This window comes from Drosophila ficusphila, unplaced genomic scaffold (assembly GCF_018152265.1).
Source record: "Drosophila ficusphila isolate 14025-0441.05 unplaced genomic scaffold, ASM1815226v1 contig_791, whole genome shotgun sequence".
Classification (NCBI taxonomy): Eukaryota; Metazoa; Arthropoda; class Insecta; order Diptera; family Drosophilidae; genus Drosophila; species Drosophila ficusphila.
In genome coordinates this window covers 22,375,166-22,394,667 of record NW_025064737.1, presented here as the reverse complement: position 1 = coordinate 22,394,667, position 19,502 = coordinate 22,375,166, and the positions used below count along the sequence as shown (strand labels likewise).

General features: G+C 39.6%; 10 protein-coding genes across 13 annotated transcripts; 2 read left to right on the top strand and 8 right to left on the bottom strand.

Annotated features, from left to right (window-relative positions):
- Positions 1–266: 266 nt before the first annotated feature.
- Positions 267–4,483, bottom strand: LOC108086563 (F-box/LRR-repeat protein fbxl-1). Of its 3 annotated transcripts, none has more exons than XM_017183520.2 (7): positions 4,388–4,483; positions 3,368–3,620; positions 1,856–2,180; positions 1,180–1,798; positions 944–1,111; positions 679–882; positions 267–621 (listed from the first exon to the last, which is right to left on the bottom strand). In XM_017183520.2, the coding sequence occupies exons 2-7, from the start codon at positions 3,449–3,451 to the stop codon at positions 486–488; spliced, it is 1,536 nt and encodes a 511-aa protein (XP_017039009.1). In that variant the 5' UTR covers positions 3,452–3,620; positions 4,388–4,483; the 3' UTR covers positions 267–485. The 3 variants fall into 3 exon arrangements, with proteins under 3 accessions (XP_017039009.1, XP_017039008.1, XP_017039006.1); XM_017183519.2 differs by having other exon boundaries at positions 4,268–4,438; XM_017183517.2 differs by lacking the exons at positions 3,368–3,620; positions 4,388–4,483 and adding an exon at positions 2,519–2,746.
- Positions 4,484–6,844: 2,361 nt separating this feature from the next.
- On the bottom strand, positions 6,845–7,195 carry LOC108086520 (protein Diedel-like). Its single transcript, XM_017183449.1, has one exon. The coding sequence runs from the start codon at positions 7,193–7,195 to the stop codon at positions 6,845–6,847; it is 351 nt and encodes a 116-aa protein (XP_017038938.1).
- Positions 7,196–9,384: 2,189 nt separating this feature from the next.
- LOC108086519 (protein Diedel-like) lies at positions 9,385–10,487 on the bottom strand. The gene has a single exon (XM_017183448.1). It carries the CDS (start codon positions 9,733–9,735, stop codon positions 9,385–9,387), a length of 351 nt encoding a protein of 116 aa, XP_017038937.1. The 5' UTR covers positions 9,736–10,487.
- Positions 10,488–11,333: 846 nt separating this feature from the next.
- On the bottom strand, positions 11,334–11,681 carry LOC108086518 (protein Diedel-like). Its single transcript, XM_017183447.1, has one exon. The coding sequence runs from the start codon at positions 11,679–11,681 to the stop codon at positions 11,334–11,336; it is 348 nt and encodes a 115-aa protein (XP_017038936.1).
- A 975-nt stretch (positions 11,682–12,656) lies between these two features.
- LOC108086517 (protein Diedel-like) lies at positions 12,657–13,001 on the bottom strand. The gene has a single exon (XM_017183446.1). It carries the CDS (start codon positions 12,999–13,001, stop codon positions 12,657–12,659), a length of 345 nt encoding a protein of 114 aa, XP_017038935.1.
- A 787-nt stretch (positions 13,002–13,788) lies between these two features.
- LOC108086516 (protein Diedel-like) lies at positions 13,789–14,237 on the bottom strand. The gene has a single exon (XM_017183445.2). The coding sequence runs from the start codon at positions 14,225–14,227 to the stop codon at positions 13,883–13,885; it is 345 nt and encodes a 114-aa protein (XP_017038934.2). The 5' UTR covers positions 14,228–14,237; the 3' UTR covers positions 13,789–13,882.
- A 565-nt stretch (positions 14,238–14,802) lies between these two features.
- On the bottom strand, positions 14,803–15,484 carry LOC108086515 (protein Diedel-like). Its single transcript, XM_017183443.1, has 2 exons — positions 15,323–15,484; positions 14,803–15,187 (listed from the first exon to the last, which is right to left on the bottom strand). The coding sequence occupies exon 2, from the start codon at positions 15,151–15,153 to the stop codon at positions 14,803–14,805; it is 351 nt and encodes a 116-aa protein (XP_017038932.1). The 5' UTR covers positions 15,154–15,187; positions 15,323–15,484.
- Positions 15,485–15,490: 6 nt separating this feature from the next.
- On the top strand, positions 15,491–17,679 carry LOC108086607. 2 transcript variants are annotated; one of them, XM_017183581.1, is made up of 4 exons: positions 15,491–15,573; positions 16,385–16,733; positions 16,980–17,047; positions 17,118–17,679. In XM_017183581.1, exons 2-4 carry the CDS (start codon positions 16,408–16,410, stop codon positions 17,477–17,479), a joined length of 756 nt encoding a protein of 251 aa, XP_017039070.1. In that variant the 5' UTR covers positions 15,491–15,573; positions 16,385–16,407; the 3' UTR covers positions 17,480–17,679. The 2 variants fall into 2 exon arrangements, with proteins under 2 accessions (XP_017039070.1, XP_017039071.1); XM_017183582.1 differs by having other exon boundaries at positions 15,534–15,649.
- Positions 17,680–17,872: 193 nt separating this feature from the next.
- LOC108086601 (signal peptidase complex subunit 1) lies at positions 17,873–18,425 on the top strand. Its single transcript, XM_017183572.1, has 3 exons — positions 17,873–17,984; positions 18,039–18,185; positions 18,243–18,425. The coding sequence occupies exons 1-3, from the start codon at positions 17,961–17,963 to the stop codon at positions 18,363–18,365; spliced, it is 294 nt and encodes a 97-aa protein (XP_017039061.1). The 5' UTR covers positions 17,873–17,960; the 3' UTR covers positions 18,366–18,425.
- Positions 18,366–19,490, bottom strand: LOC108086600 (tRNA-uridine aminocarboxypropyltransferase 1). The gene has a single exon (XM_017183571.2). It carries the CDS (start codon positions 19,396–19,398, stop codon positions 18,421–18,423), a length of 978 nt encoding a protein of 325 aa, XP_017039060.1. The 5' UTR covers positions 19,399–19,490; the 3' UTR covers positions 18,366–18,420.
- Between the last annotated feature and the right edge of the window lie 12 nt (positions 19,491–19,502).

Sequence of the window (19,502 nt, the reverse complement as noted above, 5' to 3'; positions counted from 1 at the left end):
TTTACGGTAAAGAGTTGATCCAAAAATGTTGAAACACACACAAAAAAATGTAGCTCTAAGTTTGCAGCGGATGAAAACAGTGTAAAAATACCAACAGCGGAGAATAACAAGTACGATAAACATTTTATGTGGTGAAGTCTGAAAATGATTTAATCAAGTTACCAAGTAAATCTAGTTAAAAGCAAAACACGAAATCAACACAGATGAAAAATGATAGCAAACGAAATATTGTGTTGTATAATTTTGTAATATAAAAATTACTTGAATAAGAAATTCTTTGTTTTGTTTTTATTTAAATTACCTATGTATGTTTATTTAGATTTAATGTAATTAAACGAAAGAAGCGGAAAATACAGAAAACATTAAAAAACAGTTTAAAGTAAGCGAAAACACAGAAACATTTGTGTTGACTTTTGACTAGAGATTTGGGTGTTTCGTTTGCGGTTAACAATAATATGAACAGTTTGATATGTCACAAATATTTCTCAGTTGAAAATCAAATCATTATAGTTGCGGAGCAGGTGATAAGGTGAAACCCTACAACAGGTGGTGGTCCGCACCACGGTGATTCGATCGGCACGTTCAAAGTTGGCCTTAACCGTCTCATAATAACGACCATCGCTGAAATTCATTAATTAATTAACAGAGTTTACAAACTTAAAATAGGGCATGACTCACCTGAGGACCATGCAGCGCAATTTGAGGCACTTGACACGCAGAATGTCGATGGCTTTTTGGCTTTTGTCGGAGAATCGCAGGTTATCCGGATCCCAGCGTAACTCCAGGCGTTCCAAGTTGCCGCAGTTGGAGGCTATGGTGTCCATCAGCTGGTCCACATGGATATTGACTCCTAGTTTCTCAGCCGTGCCCATGACTATGATCCTAAAGAGTAAGAAAAGTTAAATATTTGAATCTAAATTATTTTATTAATAACGATTCTTACTTGCAGTTTCCGAGCAAAGGAAGAATACTCATCCACAACTGATCGGTGATATGAGGCATTCCGGAAAGGCAACAGGCGCTGAGCTGGTGACCCTGGCGCTGAATGAACTTAAGGAGACCTTCATCTGTAATGTTGTCCGATGAGTCCAAATCAAGGGAAATAAGAGACCTGAAGGGTAAAACACAATTAAAGAAAATACTTTATAATAACATAATGATAATAGTATTTGAACCCACCTTGTAGTTCCTGACTCCATCCATTGCTTGAGAACGCTGTCATTGAATCCATTGATCTGTCCGGCGGATAGGAACTTTAAGCTAGGAATCCTGGTTAGCAAATCCACAAGGCACTCGGGCGAAAGATCCGTGGCCGTGATGTCCAACTCCTGCAGAGCGCACTTGTCCCATTCGGCCTGCATCACAAACTCGGACTTTAAACTGGTGCCATTCATGAGCAGACAGGTCAGGCGCTTGGACCTCTGGATGAGGGTCTTCAAAGTGGAGCCGGTGACCTTGTTGCAGAAGTTAACTGCCAGACACTCCAGCTGGATGCAGTTGGAGCTGAAGGCATCGATGTGCGAGTCGTCGATGAAGTTGATTCCATACAGATTGATCACCCGCAAATTCGGAGTGGCCGACTTTAGTTTGTGCACATTGATGACCTCGTAGATCTCCTCCTCCTCCTCCTCGCACTTCTCATAGGTGCCGATCAGGTGGAGCACCTCCAAGCCGTTGATGAAGTTGTAGATCTTGCGCATGAAGCCCTCCATGAAGATCACCTCGGAGAGACAGACGCACATGTAGCGCAGTTTGGTGGGAAAGGCCTGCATCTCGCTGAAATCGTGCAGCTGCATGGCTAAGAAAATACGAAATATTTATAATACCTGACTATTAAAGAAAGGATAAATCTTACCCGTGGAGAAGTCCAGCAGCATGTGAGTGAGATTCGGACACTTGGCGGACAGCTCGTGGAGCACTGTGTGCGTGATCAGCTCGATGGGCAGTTCGATGTAGCGCAACGTTGGACCGAACCTCACGGAGATCAGCTGGAGCAGCATCTCCAGGGAGCCCACATGCAGTCCAGAGACCTCCGGTCGCAGGGACACATTCTTCCAGAGGCGCGTGTCGTAGGCAATCTGCCGCCATCGACGACAAATCCGGGCCAGGCGACAAATCTCGCGGTGCGACAAGTAAGAGAAGATGTGCAGTAGAACCTTGTCGGGCAGCTTCTCAATGGTCTAGAGGTGTGAAAAACAATTTAGTTATTCAGAAAACATATTTTTAATGGTATACAAATATAAGATATATGTATATTCATTCAAGAGCTAAACTTAGTTCAGTGCAATTTTCCGCATATTAAAATCTGTCTTTCTATTTAATTATTGTGTGTTGAACACACAATACTATGAGATTACTTTTACGCAAATGTTTCTGTTATTTTTTGTATTTACTGCATTTCACTCGTTTTTATATATTTCTGGTTTGAGTGAATCTTGTGGTTCTCTTTTTCTCGGACGGATTCTCCCCCAGTTATTTGCAGGGTATAACTCAAAGTAATATTAAAAACTCTTTGTACCGTATCGGCGAAGGGACTGCGAACTGTTCCATCGGACAGGTAAACCTGCGACGCCTCGACGGCCAGCTGACCCCAAATGTCGGTGGAAATATCCATTCGTATAGGGTATATAGAACTGATTCGAAAGCACTTGCTTATATAAAATATAGGTAAAGCCCGATGAAACTACGCGTGGTCCGGTCTGCCACCAAATATCCGTCGATCTGAGCTACTTTCGCGCTACTGCGAGTGGCAGCCTTAAAGACCCGACACACAAATCTCCAAAAGAACCACCAGGCAATAGACTCAAGAGAACCACGGTCCTATTAATAGACGAGCGCTAGTAACGAGAGCAGTGAGATCTGTCTTGGACGCATCAGCTGTTCTTGGGCACCGCACCACTTACGCACTCTCCCAGAACCACCCAACCACCGGTCCACCCACCTGGCGGTGCACATAAAAAAATCATACATCTCTTGTAATCAGGAGTTTTTCAGAAATATCAAAGGAAGTAATCTCAATAATATAAATATTGTAAGTATGGTTTAGGAGTAACTATGGTTTTAAAAAAAGTTTATAATTTTGGTGATGTTACCTTTAAGGATATATTTCTTAATTTACTTAAATTTTATTTAGTTGATTTTCAAAAAAAAAACGTAAATATTTTCCTGGACTAATAAGGTAGCTCCTAAACAACATTGAAATTATTGTAAAACCCAAATTCAGACATCTTTTTTTCTCAGTGAAAACAAAAGCATATAGGAACGCATGTTTTGTGTTGCCAAGATTTTTACGAGTATACAATACTATATGTACACGATCAGTTGGCTGTTTGTTTTGTTTACCATATTTCTACACAGAACTACTTACCAGTCGGGTCCTCACCACCCCAGAGTCGTGAAGTCCGATGGCCTGCGATGAGGTTTGCGCTGCCAAAACATTCCAATTATCCATCGTGGGCACTGTCCCAACTCTTGGATCGGATCAGCCGGGGAACTGTCTGTGTGCGCTGTTGTATATAGTATATAGTCTGTCTGGATCCGTGTAGTTCTGGTTCTATCTATGGGAAATATGCGGGCGGGCGCCGGGTTGTGTCGTTGTGGGAATTTTGTGCAGGCGACGTCTATAAGTAGCAAAAGCATTCATTCATGAGATAAGCGAAAATCTATTAGGCTTTCCTGATCAGTCATCGTGTTGTTTGTAGAAATCTTATTGATTATAAATTGTTTCTTAATAATTAATTACAAATTTAGGTGACGTCGGTAGGAAGTTCTTCCCTTACTTTGTAATAATATACAAAAAGGGATATGGTGCCAGATAAATATTTATGTAATAAATTGTAATGTATAACTAGTTAACTAAGTAATGACTAAATCAAGCCACAAGCCTTTACAAGTCTAATATCCAAAATGTGTTAAAAGCGGCACAGTACACATAATTACCCATTTGATTAATTAATTACACCTAATTGATAGACAGACTCTCTACAAATAAACAAACACGAGAAGAAAAGCCATTAATTATTTACTTATTGCCTTCCCTCGAATTGCAGTCGGTTCATTAAAATAACGAATTTACAACAATCGCACAGGCAAATTTTTGCAAAATTTCTCTGAACATTTTTTTTTGTGGTCTTATGATTTGCGAGTACACATCAAAATTTGTTCACCCTTTGCCTGGGTTATTTATAGTCGGAATTGTCTGGTTCTCGCTGCAAATCGGTGGGGTTGCAACGCTTGAAAATCACCGAAAAAATAGCAATTTCGTAACTTTTCAACAACAATGATGGGGGATCGAAAATACTTGGCAATTACACTTAAGCTTTCACTTTTTCGATCGCAAATTACTGGCAAATTAGTCCTAGGAATCCGTTTAATTGTAAGGCATTACGTGGGCAAACTGTTCCGCGATCTTGACGGCTCCACAACTCTCTGGCAACTGAAAAAGTCAGGCGTCCGAGGAAAATAGTTTATGCCAAAATTCGCTCGGCAAGTTCGTCGTACTATTTGGATGGATATGGAGGGGTTATTCGGGACGATCTCTGTACGAACAGCGAGTGCAGGCGTCATTTATCGCAGTCGGCAGACATTGCAAGCAAATGCCGATTTTTCCCATGGCGCTCGGCCAAAATTTCTACATTGTGAAATAGATATTAAAATATCAAATTTTGGCCATTAGGCTCAACAATTTTAATTGATCTTCCCGTCATCTTATTAACCTATGTTCACAAAAGAGTAGTCAAATGATTTTTTCGGCTGAAAAATTATTTTTTTATTTAATCATCTTCCAGAAAGTACAATATTTTTTTGTAGTTTTAAATGAATGCTTAGGAAACGCTTCTGTGTTTTATTTTTCAAAACAGGTTTTAAAAGCCCATCCTGTTTATATTAAGGATTTGGATTCCGTACTGCTTGTTCTTTTCCACAAAACTTCGGCTCCAGTCGCCACGCAGACATCCTCCTCCGCAGTTGCATCCGAAAACGTTGCAGGATGATTGACCGCAATAGATTCCCACCCTGGCGACTCCATCGGCGCAGATGATGATATAGCACTTATCCGGACTGACTCCATACCCTCCGACATCCTGGCACTTTCCGCTGCTCATGCTGTAGGTGAGTTCCTCCACGCCGGTGCAGCATTCAGCGTTGGATTTGTTGACCAAAGCCAGGCAGCAGAATCCGATGAGGAAAAGAGCAACGATTGATGATCCCATGGTAAGATTGTTATAGGAAGGTTGCAGGAAACTGATGAATTCTTCCCTTGAAGCAGCTAATTTATAGGATTCAATTTGGCACCCATTTCGCTGAGGCTGCGAATATGAAAAGAGTTATTGGGAAATTTGATAAGAGCCCAATTCTAATGAATCAGTAGCAAATGCTGATGCTAAAGTATTGTTTGGAATTTGTGTGTGCGCTTACAAGCTATAGTATATAAATGCATTTAGTTGGGAGATAAGGTATTGGCATTTTCCTTGAATACAAAAAGTGACTATGATAAAGTTATTTTGTTGTACCTTTAAAATAGAATTTGCCTATTTACAATTTAGTCAGAATACAAAACAAGAAATTTAAACATAATTAAAACTTAAATATATTTTTATGGTCGAACTAAATCGGTTAAAGGATATGACGTCATTTTGCGATTGGCCATTTTAAGTGTGTTTGTCAAATTCCATCAAGGAATCAATTCGGAGACGGTAGATACAAATTGCATAGCAAATTATTATTTTCAAACAAAAAAGTATTCAAATTGAAATTTATTTAAACTCGTTCCCATTTTAATTTTTTTACATCAATATAGAATTTAGTATTTAGGCCTATTCCCAGAGTGAAAATGGAGTCTTGGTAATGTACAGAATTTCGATTTCGTAGTACCGGTTTTTTCGCAAGAAACTTCCGACCCAGTGACCAGTGAGACATCCGCCATCGCAGTTGCAGCCGAAAAAGTTGCAAGGACCTTTGCCACAATAGGAGCCCTTCTTAGCGACCCCATCCGCGCAGATGATGATTTCGCAGTTCTCCGGATCATCTCCATTTCCTCCGACATCTTCGCATAGTCCCTTGCCCATCTTGTAGTTCACATACTTCTTGGTATTGCAGCACTTGGCATTTGATTTATTGACCAGGGCCAGGCAGCAGATTCCGATGAGGATTAATAATCGGCACTTCGATGATGCCATGTTATAGGATGGTTGCAGGAAACTGAAAAATTCCCCTTGAAACTGCGAATTTATATGATATTACTGGACACTGAGGCTGTCAATTTAGCAAGAGTTATTGGGAAAAGTCATAAGTGCCAAACTCTAGTAGATTTATAGCAGATGCTGCTGGTGCTAAAGTGTTGTTTGGAATTTGTGTTAAAAAATTATAATGGGTGCATTAAGTTTAGAGATTTTCCTTGAATACAAAATATGACTATGATTGAGTTATTCTGATTGTACTTTTAAAATATAAGAGTAGGTACCTATTATTTACAATTTAGTAAGAACACAAAACAGATAAATTTATCTTGGAAAAGTTAATGACTTTTATGGCCAAACTAAATTAGTTAAAGGATATGATGTAGCCATATTAAATGGCTTTGTCAAATTCCATCCTGGCTTTGATACCGGTCCTCTAAACTTATAGGTTTACAAATTAGGGCACTGGACACCTTCTCGGCAGAAAATGTAATTTGTACAATATATCGGCTAAGGTAAAAGCTACTTCTATCCCAATCCTTTTGTAGAATTTGTAAATTGTATGTAATTGTATGTTTCTGATCAAACAAAAAAGAATTCAAATTTATTTAAGCTCATTCCCATGGCTGTTGTTCTTTTTTTAACATCGACATTGGATTTGTTATATTTTATAATGGGGTTCTGGTAGCTCGAAGAACTGAGATTCCGTATTCCTGGTAGTTTTGCACGAAGCTCCGGCTCCAGTCGCCAATCAGACATCCGCCATCGCAGTTGCAGCCGAAAATGTTGCAAGAACCTTTACCGCAATATGTTCCCACCAGAGGGAACCCGTCCGGGCAGATGTAGACTTGGCAGATGTTCGAACCTACATCAATTCCTCCGACATCCTCGCAATTTCCGTTGGAAGTCCTGTAGATCACTTCCTCCTTGGAAGTGCAGCACTCAGCGTTGGATTTATTGACCAGAGCCAGGCAGAAGATTCCGATGAGGAGCAACGAAAGGAGCTTTTGTGATGCCATGGTAAGGTTGTTATAGGATGCTTACAGGAAACTGATGAATTCTCCCCCTGAAACCGCGAATTTATATGTTTCAACTTGGCACCCATTGCGTTGAGGCTGCAAATTTGCAAAGTTGATAAGTGCAAAATTCTAATGAATTTATTCCAAATGCTGATGCTGATGAATTATATTATATGCATTTAGTTTATAGATAAGCTATAGGATTTCCCTTGAATACTAATACAGTAGAATCCGCTTATAGCGACTTTCAAGGGACCGTCGATTTTTCGTCGTTATACCCGGAAGACGCACTAAGCAGAAGGATTTAAGTGTATTAGTCTGTCTGGGGACCAATCAAGCCATCGAGTTTTCGTCGCAATACCCGGACGGACACTATAAGCGGAGTCGTTATAACAGGATTCTACTGTAGTGACTTTGCTTGAGTTAAGTATTTTGATTGTACCTTTAACCCTTATGTTAGTAACCGGGTACCCGGGTACCCCCCGCGGTATATCTGTGTGAAAAGCTTAAAGCAAGTTCAATATTTCATGTTAAGCTCTTAAATCGTCGTTTTTTAACTTAAAAGGAAGCTAGTTGCGAGTTCATTTAATTTATATATCTTTTTTTTATTCGATTTTTTTATGCTTCAACTTCAGCCATCGCCTCACTAGTAACCGGGTACCCGGGTACCCACAGTGGAACGCATAGGAAATAAAGTGAATAAAATTTTTATAAATGCATGCAATATAATTAATTACATTGAACACACTGGACACGATTTACTGAATGTTCGTCACATACAGGTTGGCGACAATTGGCACAAGACTTGCGTGTCTTTCGCCGTCTTCTTATTGGCAAAGCATTGCAGACATAGCAAGATCCTATAACCATTTTTCTTCCGGTTTTATCTTTTGGAATCTCTGGACCAGGATTTACCACGACTGTTTCTGTCAATGCATGGCCTAAAATACTTTGAATGGCAATCTTTGTTGAAAAGTGACGCATTATTTGTGGATTCGCGGTACGATTTTCAATCATCGGCAATGCTAGTTCCTCACTTAGCTTACGCATAAATTGACGACGTTCTGTCGTTTTTTTTATCATTTTATTATTTTTTTTAGAATAAATTATATATGTCGCAAGTGAAGAAATGTCTAACATATTGAAAAACATTGCCATTGGCCATCTCGAGGATCGTCGTTGACTGGTGTATCTCCGCACCATTTGGTCCATTGTGTCGACTCCAGTTTTATATTTATTATAGAAATTTATTATTTCTGGTTTCTTTTTAGCGTCATCACTATTTTTTTTCCTTATATTGTCACTTACTATTAATATTTTAAGAAAAAAATATTTTGGAAAAATTTTTTTAATAAAATAAACAAAATTTTTGATATTCAGAATTATGGGTACCCGGGTACCCGGTTGCTAAAAGACGTCGGTAAAGTTGGTTACTAACATAAGGGTTAAAATATAATAGAACTATTTACAAATAAGTCAGAACATACCCTGCAAAAACCCACCTTAATAGGATAATTAAATGGCGTTTTTGATTAAACAAAATCGGTCCAAGAATCTGACGTCATTTTGCTGTTGGTTAGTTTCAGAGGCTTTGGCAAATTCCATTCGGGATTTGAAATGTCTGGGATTAAGTAGCGGCACCTTTTGTGATCTGACGGATTGATCCCCAAATTTAATTTCAATGGCTTTGCTGCAGCGCACTTTGCTTCGGTCCTCTAAATATGTTTTTATGTGGTTTCTTTCCCTGAAGATTTTAAAATATTTTAAATCTGTACGTTTTTCCCCCAGCCTTAAGCTTTACGATCGAACTCCGCTATATGGTTTTTTGCTTCTATTGCACTGATATTTCTATGAACATAACTGTATAAATAGGCTTTCAAAAAACTAAAAAAAAATTAACAAAAAAACTGACAATACTAATAATAATAAATACTGGCAGGTATCGGCCAAGTTAAAAGCTACTGTCAAATTGGTTATATCCTTTCTTTTTTTTACAATTTTTTCATTTTTGGAATTAGGAATCGACAATCCCATTTCTTTCTACAAAGCGTCTGTTTTAATCTTCACCCCGATAAAAATGGCAAACCAAATTTTTTTTCTTATGTTTCTGATCAGACAAAAAGTATTCAAATTTATTTAAAATCGTTCCTATTTCAATTTTTTTATATGAACATAGGTGTTATTATATTTTACAAGGGGATCCTGGTAACTTCAAGAATTTCGATTCCATTGTATCTGTTGTTTTGCACGAAACTTCGGCTCCAGTCGCCAGTCAGACATCCGCCATCGCAGTTGCAGCCGAAAACGTTGCAAGGACCCCTGCCACAATATGCGCCGTGCAGGCCTACCCCATCCGCGCAGATTAAGATTCGGCAGCGGTGCGGATCGTCTCCATGTCCTCCGACATCCTCGCAGTCTCCCCTGTCCATCTTGAAGATCACTTCCTCCTTGGAAGTGCAGCATTCGGCGTTGGATTTGTTGACCAGTGCCAGGCAACAGATTCCGATGAGGAGCAACGAATGGAGCTTTTGAGATGCCATGCTAAGACTGTTATAGGATGCTTGTAGGAAACTGATGAATGCTCCCCCTAAAACCGCGAATTTATATGATTTAACTTGGCACCCACTTCGCTGAGACTGCAAATTTGAAAATAGTTATTGGGAAAATTGATAAGTGCAAAATTCTAATGAACTTATAGCAAATGCTGATGCTAAAGTATTGTTTGCAAATAGTGTGTGCGCTTACAAATTATAATATCGGTATGCATTTAGTTCGGAGATAAGGTATTGGCATTTTCCTTGAGTACAAAAAGTGACTATAATTGAGTTATTTTGATGGCACCCATAAAACACTTTTAGTATTATTACAATTTAGTCAGAATATAGCCCGGAAAATTACGTCGTTTTGAAGGGCCATTTTAAGTTGCTTTGTAAAGTTTCTTCCGGTCATGTCTTTGACTCTAAGCTTCACGATCAAACTACGTATGTATATGGCTTGGCTTCTGTTGCACTAATATTTTTATGAACACATCTGTATAAATAAGCCTTTAAAAAAGCTTAAAAATTTCAACGAAAAAAAAAGACAATAATAAGAATTTTCCACAATATGTGCCCTTCACTGCTACCCCATCCGCGCAGATGTAGAGCAGTGGTGCACTGCTAAGAAATCCTCCGACATTCTCACAAACTCCAGTGTTCAACTCGCAGATCACTTTTTCCTTTTAGTTGCAGCACTCGGCGTTTAATTTATTGACCAGACCAGGCAACAGATTCCGATGAGGAGAAACGAACGGAGCTTGGGTGATGCCATGGTGAGACTGTGATAGGATGGTCAGAGGAAACTGAAAAACTCTCCCCTTGAAAACGCGAATTTATATGGATTTCCTGGACACCTAATACGCTGAGGCTGTGCATTTGGCAAGAGTTGTTGGGAAAAGTGTTAAGTGCCAAACTCTTTTAAATTTATAGCAAATGCTACTGGTGCTAAAGTATTGTTTGGAATTACAAACTATAATAGATGCATTAAGTTTAGAGATAAGGTATTGGCAATTTCCTTCAAAACAAAATATGACTATGATTGAGTTATTCTGATGTACTCTTAAAATATAATAGTATTATTTACAAATCAGTTAAAGCATATCACATAATTTTGCGGTTGGCCATTTTAAGAACCTACGTCAAATTCCATCCGGGCTTTAAGACCGCTCCTCTAAATTAGCTTCTTTTTTTTGGTGGTACCAAGTTTTTCGGGCTGAGGTTTATAAATTAGGGTCTTCTTGGAGAAGTTGTACGATCAAACTCCCATGCAAGGCTTTGTTTCTGTTGCCCTGCTTTTTCTATGTTCACAGCTGTACAAACAAGCTTATTTATTTGTTAATTGATTTGCTTGGTTTAAAACAATGGGTAAATGTCTACTTCTACCCCTTTCCACCGTAATTTATTGAGAATTTTTTAATTTAAAAGGTTCGGAATCGATTGCCCCATTTTTCTTCACTAAGCGATTGTTTTTATCTCACTCAGATAATAATTGCAGAACAAACCTATTTTTTTTATATTTCTGAGAAAAAAAAAAGAATAATAAATTATTCAAAATCGTTCCCATGCCAATTTTTTGTCATCAAAATAGGATTTATTATATTTTAAAATGGGAACATGGTAACTCGAATAGTTTCGACTCCATAGAATCGGTTGTTTTCTACGAAACTTCGGCTCCAGTCGCCAGTCAGACATCCGCCATCGCAGTTGCAGCCGAAAACGTTGCAAGGACCCCTGCCACAATATGCGCCGTGCAGGGCGACCCCATCCGCGCAGATGTAGATTTGGCAGTTGTGCGGATCTTCACCAGTTCCTCCGACATCGCTGCAGCCTCCCTTGTCCATCTTGTAGATCACCTCCGCCTTGGCGGTGCAGCACTCAGCGTTGGAATTATTGACCAAAGCCAGGCAGCAGATTCCGATGAGGAGTAGAGCAACGATTGGTGATCCCATGGTAAGACTGTTGTAGGATGGTTACAGAAAACTGATGAATTCTCCCCTTGAAACCGAGAATTTATAAGATTTTACTAGGCACCTAATTCGCTGAGGCTGCAGATTTGGAAATAGTTATTGGGAAAATTGATAAAACCCCAATTCTAATGAAATTATAGCACATATTGCTGATGCTAAAGTATTGTTTGGAAATCGTATGTGAGCTTACAAATAATAATATATGCATAACGTTTAGAGATAAGGTATTGGCATTTTCCTTGAATACAGAAATATGATTGCGTTATTTTGATTGAACCTTTAACTTTTGCTCACAATTTAGTCAGAATATAAACCTGAAAAACTCTTCCTTAATTGGATATGTAAATGTGTTTTATGACTGAACAACATCGGTCCATGGATACGTTGGCAGTTGGGCATTTTAATGGTTTTGGCAAATTCCATCCGTGCTTTAAAATGTCCGGGATTAAGTAGCGGCACCTTTTGTGCTCTTCCGGCTTAAAAATCTATGTACGTTCACAATTCCCCGTACAAATTATTAGTGGCTGATCCCCAATTTTATTTCCGCTTTAAAAATTCTAGAGGATGCAAAAGAAATGGCTTTGCTATACCTGGATCAGTACACTATGGATCGGAGTTTTTTGTTTTAGTTACGGCGTTCGACACCTTGGCAGAAGATTTTAAAATATTTCCTCCTCTCTAGCAAACTCCGCTATATGGTTGAGCTTCTGTTGCATTCACATTTCTATAAAAACAATTGAAACAAACAAACAAACAATTGAAAGTTGATATTAGGAATTAGGAGTCGGTGGTCCCATTTCTCTCCACAAAGCGTCTGTTTTAATCCCCATCCAGATATTAATTGCATAACAAACTATTTTTTTTTTATGTTTCTGATTAAACAAAAAAGAATTCCAATTCATTTGAATTCGTTTCCACGTCTAGTTTTTTTAATATCGACATAGGATTTATTATATTTTACAATGGGAGCCTGTTAACTTGAATAGTTTCGATTCCGTAGAAGCGGTTTTTCTCCACGAAACTCTTGCTCCAGTCGCCAGTCAGACATCCGCCATCGCAGTTGCAGCCGAAAACGTTACAAGGACCTTTGCCACAGTAGGTGCCCACCAGAGCGACCCCATCCGCGCAGATGTAGGTTTGGCAGTGCTGCGGATCGTATCCAATCCCTCCGACATCTCTGCATTCTCCCTTGTCCATCTTGTAGAGCACTTCCTCCTTGGCGGCGCAGCACTCGGCGTTCGATTTATTGACCAGTGCCAGGCAGCAGATTCCGATGAGAAGATATACGATTGGTGATCCCATGGTAAGATTGTTATACGATGGTTGCAGGAAACTAATGAATTCTCCCCTTGAAACCGCGAATTTATGTTATTTTACTTGTCAACTATTTTGCTGAGGCCGCGAATTTGAAAAACGTTATTGTGAAAAGTGATAAGTGCCAAATTGTAATGAATATATAGCAAATTCTGCTGATGCTAAAGTATTACTTGGAACCTTTGAGTGCGCTTACAAATTATAATAGATGCATTGAGCTTAAAGATAGGACATAGACATTTTCCCTGAATAAAAAAAGCGTGTTTGGTTGAGTTATGCTGATTGTACCTTTAAAATATAATGTTATTATTAACAATTTATTGAAAAAAATATCAACTTAGAAACCTAAATGGCTTTTATGGCCGATCTAAATTAGTTAAAGGATATGACGTAACTTTAAGTGGCCATTTTAAGTGGCTTTGTAAAATTCCATCCTGGCTTTGATACCGGTCCTCTAAATTTACTTTTTTTTGTGGTACAACGTTTTTTGGGCTAATTTAAGGCGTTAAGCACCTTATTGGCAAGACATTTTTAAATCCTTGGGATCTCTTTGAACGTTTTCCCCTCCGTCTTGAGCTTTACGATCATTACGATCCCCTACATGGTTTTGCTACTGTTGCAATGCTATTTCTATAAACACAGCTGTATAAACAACCTTTCAATATCTTACAAATTTGAAGAATAAAGACAAAAATTACTAAAAATATTTGTTCGATATATCTGTTGCTCCCATTCCCACCCAAATAAGAAGTGCATATCAAAGTATTTTGTTTTTGTATGTTTCTGATCAAACAAAAAGAATTTTAATTTATTTAAATTCATTCCCATGCCTGTTTTTCTTTATTAAACATCGACATTGGTTTTGTTATTTATGGGAATTTAGTAGCTCGAAGAACTTCGATTCCGTAGTACCGGTTCATTCCCACGAAACTTTTGCTCCAATCGCCAGTCAGACATCCGCCGTCGCAGTTGCAGCCGATAACGTTGCAAGGACCTCTGCCACAATATGATCCCTCCAAAGCCACCCCATCCGCGCAGATGATGATTTGGCAGTGGTGCGGATCGTCTCCACGTCCTCCGACATCCCTGCAGTATCCCCTGTCCATCTTGTAGATCACTTCCTCCTTGGTGGCACAGCACTCGGCGTTTGATTTATTGACCAGGGTCAGGCAGCAGATTCCGATGAGGAGAACGGAAACGATTGGTGATCCCATGGTAAGATTGTTATACGATGGTTGCAGGAAACTGATGAATTCTTCCATTGAAACCGTGAATTTATTTGATTTTACTTGTCAACTATTTTGCTGAGGCTGCGAATTTGAAAAGCGTTATTGGGAAAGTTGATAAGACCTCAATTCTAATGAATTTATAGCAAATGCTGTTGATGCTAAATTATTGATTGGAATTTGTGTGCGCTTACAAATTATAATAGATGCCTTTAGTTTAGAGATAAGGAATACAAATAGTGTCTATGGTTGAGTTATGCTTTTTGTGCCTTTAAAATATAATGATATTATTAACAATTAACAAAACTTCAAAAATTGAAGATTAAAAACAAACATTACTAAACATACTTGTACAATGTATCGGCTAAGTTAAAATCTATTGGCAAATAACTACTTCTACCCTAAATTTTTTGTAGTACATTTTTTAAAATTTGAACAGTTTTGGTGTCGTTTGTCCCAACCATCACCACAAATCGGTTGCTCCTATTCCCACCCAAATAATAAGTGCATAACAAAGTATTTTGATTTTGTATGTTTTTGATCATTCATTGGTTTTATTATTTTTAATATGGGACTCTGGAAGCTCGAACCACTTCGATTCCATAGAATCTGTTGTTTTGCACGAAACTTTGGCTCCAGTTGCCAGTCAGACATCCGCCGTCGCAGTTGCAGCCGAAAATGTTGCAAGAACCCTTGCCACAATATGTGCCCACCACGGGAGACCCGTTCGCGCAGACGTAGATTTGGCACTCGTCCCGATAGTATCCAATTCCTTTGACATCGTTGCAGTCTCCCTTGGCAATCTTGAAGATCACTTCCTCGGTTTCACGGCAGCACTCGGCGTTTGATTTACTTGCAAGGGCCAGGCAGCAGATTGCGATGAGGACTAATGAACGGAGCTTTGGTGATGCCATGGCTAGATCTTCTTGAGCAAGTGATTAATTCACCCTGGGAATCATCGAATTTATATGTTTTATATTTGCACTTAAGTTCACTAACGTTGTAAAAATGCGAGGAGGAATTATAAGGAAAATTGATAGTGCCCAATTCCAAAGAACTAAACTTATAGGGTTATATACATACATAGCTGATGCAAAACCATAATATCAAGATTCAAGTTTTTCGACAATTACAACGCGATTGGGGTTTGGCGCCAACGTTCAGGCGTTGCCATCACGCCGTAATATCTTGGAACTAATGCTTTCTGTTCTGATCAGAAACCTGTCATACAACCGTTTTTATTCATTCGTTTCTCAACCGCTCAACCGTTCAGTTGTTATTGCTCTCTCTCGCGCTGCACCTGCTCTCTCATTCTCGCGGCGATATCGATAAACGTAGGTGTGCCTTTACTGCGCCTGTGTGCGTGTGTATGTGTCAGCAGTGGAGTTTTGTTGTTTATCCGTAAATTCTGTAAGAAATGTGGTGTTAAAGTTAACTTATAACATCAAAAAACAGTTTAAGCTTAATAATATTGAACAAAACATCAGCAATTCGAAAAAAAGAAGGAATTGAAGTTTGTTTATATTTGGTACAGTGCGAGTTGCAACCAGTTTTATGTGTGTGTGTGTTTTTGGGAGAGACGCCCAAGAAGTTGTGAGACTTATCGAACCGGAGTAATCAAATCTTAAAACATTATAATAACAAAACAATGTTCTGTTGAAAGTAAAGCTTCTTTTTTTAGTAATAGAAATTCACTTGAGCACCCCACATTCTACATATTGTAATACTTTTTTAGATTTTCACTCAAATTAAAATTGTTTGCTATATTTTCTTTGTTCACTATTTGATTTAACAGAAATTTAAAAATTTCAATTAAGTTTTTGGGAAAATATATGTATACATGCATGATTATGAATTTTGAATATTTTGAATACTATAAGGGTTTCCGTCAGAATAAAGCTGAGAAAAACAAATGTGCTTCCCCTATAAGAAAATGTAAAACGAAACCTGACCACCCGCAATTCCCCTCAAGCAATTGACGTAAACGAATTTGGTGCAATTACAATTATGGAAAATTAGAGTGCCCAATTAATTAAGTGTAACCCAATTGGTTACCCATTCTACATAAGATTCCATAGCGATGTAAAATGGAGCTGGTTGGAATATATAGAATTATATAGATAATTAATACTGTTAATTTTTCAGGCACTAGTTTAGACTGTTCCAAGATGTCCTACGCAGCGGAGCGAGCATTATCATTTCTGTATCCCCTGGCGATCGTCTCCTCGGTGATATGCTGCATCACATCGGCGGTGGCCTGGTCGCACTGGCGGTATGTCCTCAATGCCTGCCCGGATACCAACTGCGGCTGCGTGCTGCATAGCAGGAGTACGTACAACAGCTTCGAGGGAGGAAACATCGCCTATTGCCATTACGCCACCTACGGACTCCTGTTGCCGCTGCTGTTCGCCGTGGTTCTGGGCGTTTATCACGGATATAGGATGTGCATCGGGCGTGGCAAGCCGAAGGCGGGAACAACCACCATCCGGCAGCGGTAAGTACTCTAATTCCGATCGAGTGTCTGGGGTCAAGTGGGTTAAACGGCTTGCCGCGTTTGTTTGCTCGCCAACATGGGGCGTCTGGTTTGGCCTTATGCTAATGATGACCACTCTGCGGATGAGTAACGCAATAAAACAATTAAGAAACCATAAAACTTTCTTAATACGTATGGATCATATTTTGGGGATTGGGAAGATTGGTTCTAAAACGAAACTAAGTTCGTTTTCTTTCTTTTTAATAGCTCTGGAGACATGGTTGTGGTCACCACCGAGTCCGAACTTACTCCCGATGGCCTCTCACCTTATTATTGTGAGTATTCAAGGGAGAGGATCCCTAACCGATTTTGTAACTTGATGTTAATATTGAATTATTTTCCTAGGGCTCCCTGCCACCGTTATCTCTGTCATCATGGCCATCTACCAGCTGATCTACTCTGCCATATTCACCGACGGATTCGAAGTGACCTGCAAGCAATATCGGGAGTCGCTTCTGAAGGAGATCCAGGGTGTGGGCAACATAGTGCCCGTGATCAAGTCTCGTCTGTCATGCGCTGCAGTCTTCGATTTTATGGACTACCTGGTGGAGAGCGTATCCTACGAACGAAGGCGCTATGGACGTATTAACACTGCCGCATGCTTGTATTTCACAATGGTTTTCACCTGGATAGCTCTGTTCGCCTGGTTGGTCATCTGCGTGATCAATATCGTCCACCTGCGACGTACAAAAGCCGCCAGAGTTTGAAGATGCCCGACTTTAGAAAGTTGAAATGAAACAAAATTCAAGCACATTCGCCTTATTCTTAATCGTAGCCTTACGAAGCGCCACTTATTTATTAGAAACCACACATTGATTACGTCCACGGTTAAAACCGCCATTTGAACACATTGTACAAATAAATGTATGAACAACGAAAGATTCATTAAATCACGAAATCATTTATAGTTCAAGATTTTTATTGGATATAAAATTTATATTTTTCGGTTCTTAAATTGGGATTATTAATACTATTTTAAAATTAAAAAACATTTTTCAAAATAAAGGTACACGGTATCTTGAAACTTGTACCTAACTCGAGCAATTCGCAAAGAAAATACTAGTATATTTTGAAAAGCCTAACTTTGTTATTTTTCTACAGCCACGGTCACACCTTTTATATGCTGACGTGCCGCAAGCGAATTGTTTACGTGAAAACTAGAAAATTTAAAAGATAATCTCACACAAAATGCTGGACATACAGACCCACATGGTAAGCAACACTCAGCCTTAATGCTTTCCGATTTAATAAGTATATACTTTTCAGGACTTTGCCGGCCAGGGAAAGGCGGAGCGTTGGTCACGCTTCATAATAACATTCTTTGGAATTGTCGGCTTGATTTACGGAGCAATCGTTCAGCAGTTTTCACAGACTGTCTACATCCTGGGAGCAGGATTCGTTATCTCCTCTTTGGTGAGCTCTTACTCATACCAATCTTTAAGTTTATAACCCCATATCATGTATTTTCAGTTCACCATTCCACCATGGCCCTTGTATCGTCGCAACGCTTTGAAATGGCAAAAACCCATCGAAACCGATGCCAAGTCCTCCAGTTCCGAGTCCGGCGATGAGGGCAAAAAGAAGAAAAAATAGTTTTAGCCAACAATAGCGTGTATTTCTCACTATCCAAAATAATATACTTATAAAACTAAATGGGTCGTCGGTAGGCTATCAGTTCATTGTGATCGTAGTACTTGTGGATGAGATCATACATGTTGGCGAAGAAAAACAGGAGATTGTCGTATTGTCCATTATAGGGGGATACCCTGCCAACATCCTCAATGGATGTTTCGATCGTTAAGGGTGCCGCTAGTTGATGGAAGCCCTCGGTGATCTCCAGATTATCTAGCCCTCTATATCCGGAGTTCAGTCCCCAGGCATTTATGTGCACTTCCAAAAGGAATTGATGGATGGCTTCAATGGTGGCCAAGTACCAGCGTGGACTGCCCCGTTGATGTCTCCAGAATTGCGACAACCGATTTTGAAGAACCACGGTTCTTAGTCCACGAACCCTTTCATCTGCGTAGATTCCACGGCTTTGGTTCCATGTACTGTCTATAAATACAGCTCGTCGGATGGGCAGGTTCTCCAGGGTCCACTTTTTCTTTGGGGATACCTGATCCTTTAAATTGGGGTCCTGAACCTCCACCTCATCCATTCTTCTCCGCAGCATGGTTCCCATGTGATGACCTTTTGGCAGACCATAGTTATCACCTATCTGCAGCTGGACATTCCGCTCGAAAAGCTGGGGAACCGTAAGGGCTGTGGCGCTGGGAAAGATTAGCACTACGCCGGGTTCCTCCCGATAGTCTGGGATGTCCGGAAAAGTATGAATCCTCACGTGCTCCGGCGCCAAAACGGCTGCATGTACCGCCGAGCTCTTGCCATCGATTTCCTTCTTGTGCTTGATAATGTCTATTTTCAAAGGCAGCTCCAGACGAGGAAGTGCTCCTTCCAATTCGCCAACAGGTATATAACAATTGTAGCAGAAAAACTTTCGCGAGCGATCACACAATTTGCAATTGTGACGGCCCTCGATGGTGTCCAGAATTGAATGATCCGAAATCCGCATGTTAACGAACGGATACTTTCGGGTTCTCTCTTGCGCCTCCGACGGATGCGTCATTTCCCCGGAAAATCCTTATTAAATCGCCAAGACAATAAGAAAAACAATTTTGTAATTAGAATTGGGCAAAAAAAACCTATCGATAACAACCAGCTGATTCGCCC

Excerpts from the sequence above, each read along its gene's own strand:
- LOC108086563 (XM_017183517.2), bottom strand. The coding sequence starts at position 2,614 with ATGGATATTTCCACCGACATTTGGGGTCAGCTGGCCGTCGAGGCGTCG. Across the intron at positions 1,112-1,179 it reads ATGGAGTCAGGAACTACAAG|GTCTCTTATTTCCCTTGATT; the intron begins GTGGGTTCAAAT and ends TTTACCCTTCAG. Across the intron at positions 883-943 it reads CCTTTGCTCGGAAACTGCAA|GATCATAGTCATGGGCACGG; the intron begins GTAAGAATCGTT and ends CTTACTCTTTAG.
- LOC108086520 (XM_017183449.1), bottom strand. The coding sequence starts at position 7,195 with ATGGCATCACAAAAGCTCCTTTCGTTGCTCCTCATCGGAATCTTCTGC.
- LOC108086519 (XM_017183448.1), bottom strand. The coding sequence starts at position 9,735 with ATGGCATCTCAAAAGCTCCATTCGTTGCTCCTCATCGGAATCTGTTGC.
- LOC108086518 (XM_017183447.1), bottom strand. The coding sequence starts at position 11,681 with ATGGGATCACCAATCGTTGCTCTACTCCTCATCGGAATCTGCTGCCTG.
- LOC108086517 (XM_017183446.1), bottom strand. The coding sequence starts at position 13,001 with ATGGGATCACCAATCGTATATCTTCTCATCGGAATCTGCTGCCTGGCA.
- LOC108086516 (XM_017183445.2), bottom strand. The coding sequence starts at position 14,227 with ATGGGATCACCAATCGTTTCCGTTCTCCTCATCGGAATCTGCTGCCTG.
- LOC108086515 (XM_017183443.1), bottom strand. The coding sequence starts at position 15,153 with ATGGCATCACCAAAGCTCCGTTCATTAGTCCTCATCGCAATCTGCTGC.
- LOC108086607 (XM_017183581.1), top strand. The coding sequence starts at position 16,408 with ATGTCCTACGCAGCGGAGCGAGCATTATCATTTCTGTATCCCCTGGCG. Across the intron at positions 16,734-16,979 it reads ACAACCACCATCCGGCAGCG|CTCTGGAGACATGGTTGTGG; the intron begins GTAAGTACTCTA and ends TCTTTTTAATAG. Across the intron at positions 17,048-17,117 it reads TGGCCTCTCACCTTATTATT|GGCTCCCTGCCACCGTTATC; the intron begins GTGAGTATTCAA and ends TTATTTTCCTAG.
- LOC108086601 (XM_017183572.1), top strand. The coding sequence starts at position 17,961 with ATGCTGGACATACAGACCCACATG. Across the intron at positions 17,985-18,038 it reads TGGACATACAGACCCACATG|GACTTTGCCGGCCAGGGAAA; the intron begins GTAAGCAACACT and ends TATACTTTTCAG. Across the intron at positions 18,186-18,242 it reads GATTCGTTATCTCCTCTTTG|TTCACCATTCCACCATGGCC; the intron begins GTGAGCTCTTAC and ends ATGTATTTTCAG.
- LOC108086600 (XM_017183571.2), bottom strand. The coding sequence starts at position 19,398 with ATGACGCATCCGTCGGAGGCGCAAGAGAGAACCCGAAAGTATCCGTTC.